Source organism: Salvelinus sp. IW2-2015, linkage group LG37, assembly GCF_002910315.2.
Source record: "Salvelinus sp. IW2-2015 linkage group LG37, ASM291031v2, whole genome shotgun sequence".
NCBI classification, from domain to species: Eukaryota; Metazoa; Chordata; class Actinopteri; order Salmoniformes; family Salmonidae; genus Salvelinus; species Salvelinus sp. IW2-2015.
Genome location: NC_036876.1, coordinates 310,606 through 318,291, shown reverse-complemented (window position 1 = coordinate 318,291; position 7,686 = coordinate 310,606). Strand labels below are relative to the sequence as shown.

The 7,686-nt window shown below is 45.0% G+C and overlaps 1 protein-coding gene across 1 annotated transcript; it reads left to right on the top strand.

Annotated features, from left to right (window-relative positions):
* Positions 1-4,694: 4,694 nt before the first annotated feature.
* Positions 4,695-6,601, top strand: LOC139023830 (S-antigen protein-like). Its single transcript, XM_070437794.1, has 3 exons — positions 4,695-5,007; positions 5,131-6,449; positions 6,536-6,601. Exons 1-3 carry the CDS (start codon positions 4,695-4,697, stop codon positions 6,599-6,601), a joined length of 1,698 nt encoding a protein of 565 aa, XP_070293895.1.
* The last annotated feature ends 1,085 nt before the right edge of the window (positions 6,602-7,686 follow it).

The following is a 7,686-nucleotide window of genomic DNA, read 5'->3' as shown; positions in this document are numbered from 1 at the left end:
GAGTAAGAACAATTTGGCATAAACTTACTTTATGTTGAACATAAACGTTGACTGGTTTGACTGGTCCGACTGGTTTGACTGTATCACCGCCCATTCAATTCAAAGGGCTTTATCTCTCTCTCTAGAGTAGAGTCTCTGTAGAGTTCCATATACTTTTAATAAACCGAAACTCACCTAACAAAACCACAACCAACCGAACGAACGAACGAACGAACGGACGAAGGAAGGAACGAAACGAAAAGCCACAGGTGTGCACTCAGGCAACTCAATGTAGACAAGATCCCACAACACAAACGAGGAAAATGGCTACCTCCTCAGTTTATGTTGGCCTGATATGGTTCCCAAACAGAGACAGCTGTTTATCGTTGTCTCTGATTGGGAACCATATCAGGCCAACATAAACATACAACACTCCTAGACATACAAAAACCCTAGACATACAAAAACCCTAGACATACAAACTAGCGTACCCACCCTAGTCACACCCTGACCTAACCAAAATATATAGAAAAACAGAGCTATCTAAGGTCAGGGCGTGACACTATCGCTCTCTCTCTCTACCCCTCTCTTTCTCTCTCTCCCTCTCTACCCCTCTCTCTTCTCTTTCTCACTCTCTCTCTCTCTCTCGCTCTCTCTCTCTCTCTCTTCTCGCTCTCTTTCTTTCTTTTTCTCCCTGTCTGTCTGTCTCTTCTCTCTGCTTCTCTCATCTCTGTCTCTCTGTCTCACTCTCTACTCTCTTCTGTCTCTCACTCTCTCTGTCTCTCACTCTTCTCTGTCTCTCATCTTCTGTCTCTCACTCTCCTGTCTTCACTCTCCTCTGTCTCTCACTCTCTCTGTCACACTCTCTTTTTCTCGCCCTCTAACTCACTCTCTTTCTCTCGTCTTCTCTCTGTCTCTCGTAACTGTGCTGTACTGACTGTATGTTGCTCCTGTTGTCTGTAACTGGTGTGCCATCCCCTCAGTATTTAACTGTCTGAGTAGGCTAGCCTGTTGCATCCTCAGTTTAAACTGTCTGGTAGGCTAGACCTGTTGCATCCTCAGTTAACTGTCTGAGTAGGCTGCCTGTTGCAATCCTCAGTTTAACTGTCTGAGTAGGCTAGGCCTGTTGCATCCTCAGTTTAACTGTCTGAGTAGGCTAGACCTGTTGCATCCTCAGTTTAACTGTCTGAGTAGGCTAGGCCTGTTGCATCCGTTAACTGTCTGAGTAGGCAGCCTGTTGCTCCTCAGTAAAATGTCTGAGTAGGCTAGGCTGTTGCATCCTCATTAACTGTCTGAGTAGGCTAGGCCTGTTGCATCCTCAGTTTAACTGTCTGAGTAGGCTAGGCCTGTTGCATCCTCAGTTTAACGTCTGAGTAGGCTAGGCCTGTTTGCATCCTCAGTCTAAACTGTCTGAGTAGGCTAGACCTGTTTGCTCCTTCAGTTTAACTGTCTGAGTAGGCTAGACCTGTTTGCTCTCAGTTTAACTGTCTGAGTAGGCTAGGCCTGTTGCATCCTCAGTTTAACTGTCTGAGTAGGCTAGGCCTGTGGCTGGCAACGTTACACAACATTCAGATCTAAATATATTTTGTTGACAATATCTTGTCATGTAATCATGCCAGCTCTATTCAATACATTTATATCCGAGAGTCTGTCAGAAAGGTTCAACATTATAGAAAATACAGATAGGGATTGTCTTGTCTGTCATGCTCTATACATCACATTTCTACGTGGATGTAGAATTGTGCGTTGGGAACGTTTCACCTCAATGAGCGCTGCCTAATCAGAAAGGTTTGTTACAGATTGTTCACATGGAAAAGCATTAGATAGAACAGATAGGACTGTCTTGTCTGTCATGTTCTATATGTCACATTTCTACATGCAGTGCTCTGAACATTTCACCCAAGCCCAGTGCTTTGAACGTTTCACCCAAGCCCAGTGCTTTGAACGTTTCACCCCAGGCCAGCCACACGGAGACACCCTTCACTAGACGTGATAACTGTCTGCTCTATTCATTGTATTTCTATGTGCACTGCTCTGAATGTTTCCCCTCAGGGACGCCCTACTCCGGCCTGCACTGCCTGTCACAGTTGGAGAGTAGACATCCTCCACTACAAGTGCTAAAGGCCTGCTGTAGCCTTCCCCCCCTTATCACATCACATTGAACTCCCGTTGAACTCTGCCACAGAGAATTAGCACCTAGTCCACTGATGCTGCTACTGCTTGAACTGAAGGTTGCTTCAAACGGCACCCTATTCCCTATGTAGTGCACTTCTTTTGACCAGGGTCCACAAAGTTCTGTTCAAAAATAGTGCACTATGTAGGTGGTTTGGTGCTATTTGTGACACACACTGAAGTCATCCCGGATGTTCGGCGTTGGGAGTGACGGAGACCTTTTGATTTTTTTAAATGTATGGTCATCATGCATTCAGTAATTAATGTCATTTACACATGTAATATTATATAGTATTATATATGTTGATATACATTGTTCTGTGTTTCAGTTATACATGGACTCTTGTGGGTGGTAATGTTAGACTGCAAGAAGGCAGCTGAACCAAGAAGACCCCATGCAGCAATCAAACACTACAGTATTGGGGAGCGATAACACCGATGGGGTATCAGGTGGTGGTAGTGTTAATCCTATCCCTTCTAGCTAAGTTCAGCTGGGTTCAGTCTCACGCTCTGCCTGAGGGGTCTCCTACGAAGCAGGTTTGAGGAGTTAGCAGGTAACTTTGTTCAACTCTTGAGTTCAACTCAGGATAACCGGTCATTCGAAAGTGGCTCATCTTTTAGCCAGGTAAACTTCTACGGCAATGAATCCTTCAGAACTAATCTGCTCCGGGGCAGGCTAACTCAGGGCTAACTCGACTTACCCTGAATGAAACGACTGAACCGCAAGTTGAGGACAAATGAAATCAGAGTCCATCCCTTTTGCAAAGATTCATCATCCCCTTCATTTGAGGAAGACGACTGATTCAATATTTTATTACAAGCCTGCTACAAGCCAGTTACAAGCCTGCTATAGTTAGTGGGAGGCGGACGAGCAATATCCACCATAGTACGGATGAAGCCTGAGCTGAGCGGTATCCTACGAAGAAAGCTAGATCTATTCAGGGTTTTCTAAAGCTAACCAGCTTCAGTTAGCTTCACATTCCAGCTCAGGCTTCATCCATACTATGAAAGTGGATATTGCTCGTCTCTAGCAGGCTTGTAACTGCGCGTGCATGTTGCACGTGGCTTGTCGATCGCCAAATTCTTCATTGAGACAATGCTGAACCATCAATCCATGGGCGAGTCAGTGCCACGTTCGAAATCAATGTTTTCTTACAAATTCAGTGGGCTATGGTGTGAAACAGGCTTTTAGTTTAATTGTATTACTTATCGTTTATGCCAACTTTGGTGTGCTAATCAATGCATAACCAAAAGCACCTTTTTATCATTCCTGTTGATAGAATAATTGTATTAAGTTATACAAAAGTGTAACTGTGTGTATAGTTTAAAATGGATTCTGTGATTACTAAATGTGTAGTGATACTTTAACATTACATTTATTTAACACACAAAAACATTTCTATAATAAAATATTTAATCACTATTCTTCCTCAAATGAAAAGGGGGGGGTCTGATTTCCTTGTTCCTCAACTCGTGGCTCAGTCATTTAATTCATGCATGGTACATGGAATTAGTCATGAGTTATGGTGCTTTCAAGACAAATTGGAACTTGGGGAAAAAAAACAAGGTCAATCATGATGTCAGCGATCTTCAGGTCAGAAAGTCGGAGCTCTAGAAAGATGCCTGAGTTTCTGACTTGGAATTCCGAGTTGGATGACCGTTCAAAACGATTTTTCCCAGTCGGAGCTAATTTTTTTCCGAGTTCCCATTTGTCTTGAACGTAGGTAATGGCCCAATGGTGGAATAAAAAGTTAAGAGTAGGACAGAAGTTATTTGAATTAAAGGTTGAACATATTTGTTAGTGACATTTTCCTACCATAGGACAGTGTAGGAGATGTACAACCTTTAATATACCAGTAAAATTATTACAAGGAAGTTCTGTTCTGTAGAGATTTTCAAAGAAAATTACTTAGTGATGCTATCACCAAGGGGGCACTGGTGAATAACATATTACTGTTACTCTACACCCTTAAGATATAATATTAGGAATTGAAGTCTATCATGCGGTTGTCTCTGAGGCCCGTGTGTGAAATATATTTGAATTTAGTAGAACCATTTACTATAGCCTGTATTAAGTGAGAGTAGAATTAGGATTACAGTATCACCTACTGTTGTTGAACACACACTGAAAGGAGATAGAGAAGAATTCATATAGAAATATTCATACATATTACACCCACTTTAGGATAACCCTATAGAAATTGGAAGACACATTACACGCAGACTATCTAAATAAAAAGCCGGAGCACCATGGCACAGTCAAAACAGAATGAGGAGATAGGAGCAATGAAGCCTGTACAAGACTAGGTTGGATATAGTCAAGGAGATAATTCAGAGAAAATGAGGACTAGACACTGCACTGAAGAAGGCCCGGCTTGCACAGATCGAGAAAGGAAGTGGTGGTTTTACTCACAATATGATGGCTGCTCAAAGTTGTTTCTACAGGCTCACCACAACCACAGCCTGTAGCTCCCCCACAGTCACATCAGTCACACCCGTGAACCTGGTGCCTGCAGGGTATGTGCTTTTCACCACTCAACCTTATGGTGACTCACAAACATGGACTGGAAGAGGAGGTGGGCCCGTCAGAGCCCTTTGTGTCTGGAACAGCACTCAATGATGGACCTGTGGGCAGTTGGGGCATGCGAGTTCGCAGTGTGGGAGAAATGGAAGAGGAAAAGGTTACAACAGGGGCAGAGGAAACTTTGGGTCTGGCAGAAGAAGAGGTTACAACAGGGGCAGAGGAAACTTTGGGTCTGGAAGAGAAGAGGTTACAACAGGGGCAAGAGAAACTTTGGGTCTGGAAGAAGGAAGAGTTACAACAGGGGAGAGAACTTTGGGTCTGGCAGAAGAAGGGTTACAACAGGGGACAGAGGAAACTTTGGGTCTGGAGAGGAAGAGGTTACAACAGGGGCAGAGGAAACTTGGTCTGAAGAGGAAGGGTTACAACAGGGCAGAAGGAAACTTTGGGTCTGGCAGAAGAAGAGGTTACAACAGGGGCAGAGGAAACTTTGGGTCTGGAAGAGGAAAGGTTACAACAGGGGCAGAGGAAACTTTGGTCTGGAAGAGGAAGAGGTTACAACAGGGGCAGAGGAAACTTTGGGTCTGGCAGAAGAAAGAGGTTACAACAGGGGCAGAGGAAACTTTGGGTCTGGAAGAGGAAGAGGTTACAACAGGGCGAGGAAACTTTGGGTTGGCAGAAGAAGAGGTTACAACAGGGGCAGAGGAATTGGGTCTGGCAGAAGAAGAGGTTACACAGGGCAGAGGAAACTTTGGGTCTGGAAGAGGAAGAGGTTACAACAGGGGCAGAGGAAAACTTTGGGTCTGGAAGAGGAGAGGTTACAACAGGGGCAGAGGAAACTTTGGGTCTGGAGAGAGAAGAGGTTACAACAGGGGCAGAGGAAACTTTGGGTCTGGCAGAAGAAGAGGTTACAACAGGGCAGAGGAAACTTGTGGGTCTGGAAGAGGAAGGAGGTTACAACAGGGGCAGAGGAAACTTTTGGGTCTGGAAGAGGAAGTTACAACAGGGCAGAGGAACTTTGGGGTCTGGCAGAAGAAGAGGTTACAACAGGGCCAGAGGAACTTTGGTCTGGAAGAGGAAGAGGTTACACAGGGCGAGGAATTTGGGTCTGAGAGAAGAGGTTACAACAGGGGCAGAGGAAACTTTGGGTCTGGCAGAAGAAGAGGTTTACAACAGGGGCAGGGAAACTTTGGTCTGGAAGAGGAAGAGGTTACAAACAGGGGCAGAGGAAACTTTGGGTCTGGAAGAGGAAGAGGTTACAACAGGGGCAGAGGAAACTTTGGGTCTGGCAGAAGAAGAGGTTACAACAGGGGAGAGGAAACTTTGGTCTGGAAGAGGAAGAGGTTACAACAGGGGAGAGGAAACTTTGGGTGGAGAGAGAGAGGTTACAACAGGGGAGAGGAAATTTGGGTCTGGCAGAGAGAGGTTACAACAGGGGCAGAGGAAACTTTGGGTCTGGAAGAGGAAGAGGTTACAACAGGGCAGAGGAAACTTTGGTCTGGCAGAAGAGAGGTTACACAGGGGCAGAGGAAAACTTTGGTCTGGCAGAGGAGAGGTTACACAGGGGCTGAGGAAAGTTTTGGGTCTGGCAGAAGAAGAGGTTACAACAGGGGCAGAGGAAACTTTGGGTCTGGCAGAAGAAGAGGAAACTCAGCCCCAGTACCACTCGCCCGGAGCTGGAAATGCTCCCCGGGGCCACCTATGCCCTATGGACAAGGAGGACAAGTTAATGACAGAGGATAGCCATGGCCAATGGGAAATCAGAAAACCCCCAGGGGTGAGACCTATGACTGACCGATAGATAGACATAACTGAGACAGTGTGACCATCTTGAGTACATGAAGGAACTAACTTATGTTGTAGGTTTTCTCCACTCTCACACTAGGAAAGCAGCAGAACCAATCCCAGGTGAGGATCCAGATGCTCTAACCATCTGTGTAGGAGACTAGGTGAAACTACGAGTCCATAAAATAAAATAAAATAAAAAAATATTTTATTTTTATTTCACCTTTATTTAACCAGGTAGGCTAGTTGAGAACAAGTTCTCATTTGCAACTGCGACCTGGCCAAGATAAAGCATAGCAATTTGACACATACAACAACACAGAGTTACACATGGAATAAACAAAACATACAGCCAATAATACAGTAGAAAAATAAGTCTATATACAATGTGAGCAAATGAGGTGAGATAAGGGAGGTAAAGGCCAAAAAGGGCCATGGTGGCGAGGTAAATACAATATAGCAAGTAAAATACTGGAATGGTAGATTTGCAGTGGAAGAATGTGCAAAGTAGAGATAGAAATAATGGGGTGCAAAGGAGCTAAATAAATAAATACAGTAGGGGAAGAGGTAGTTGTTGTGGCTAAATTATAGATGGGCTATGTACAGGTGCAGTAATCTGTGAGCTACTCTGACAGCTGGTGCTTAAAGCTAGTGAGGGAGATAAGTGTTTCCAGCTTCAGAGATTTTTGCAGTTCGTTCCAGTCATTGGCAGCAGAGAACTGGAAGGAAAGACGACCAAAGGAGGATGGGACCAGCCAAGATGGACCCTTCCAGGTGACCATGGCAACAAAAGAGGCTGAGATCCACCGATGAGAGTGAACCAGAGGAGAAACTGGGAAGACCACAGCCAGAGGGCTGAGACCAAAGGCCAGACGAACCAACAGAGGGTTCAGCCACAGAACCTGAAGTCATCAGATGTCGAGGACACCATCATACACACACTCTATGGTTGTGAAACAAGAAAATCGCAACCATGGAAACACACATGCAGGGTATTTATTGCTCTCCAAATCCCACTCGTGGTGACATACATAGGATTACAGGGGAAGGGGAACACATCTGGCACACAGGCAATGATTTTCCAGAAACCCACCTCCACAGCCTCTCTGTGGGGAACCCAGGTAGTACCAATTGGATGCAAAGGAACAATACCAGGGTTCGACAAAGAAACAGCAATTATACTATTCTGATGTTGGTCACTAGGGGGAAGGAAGCAGCATGGGAAGGTG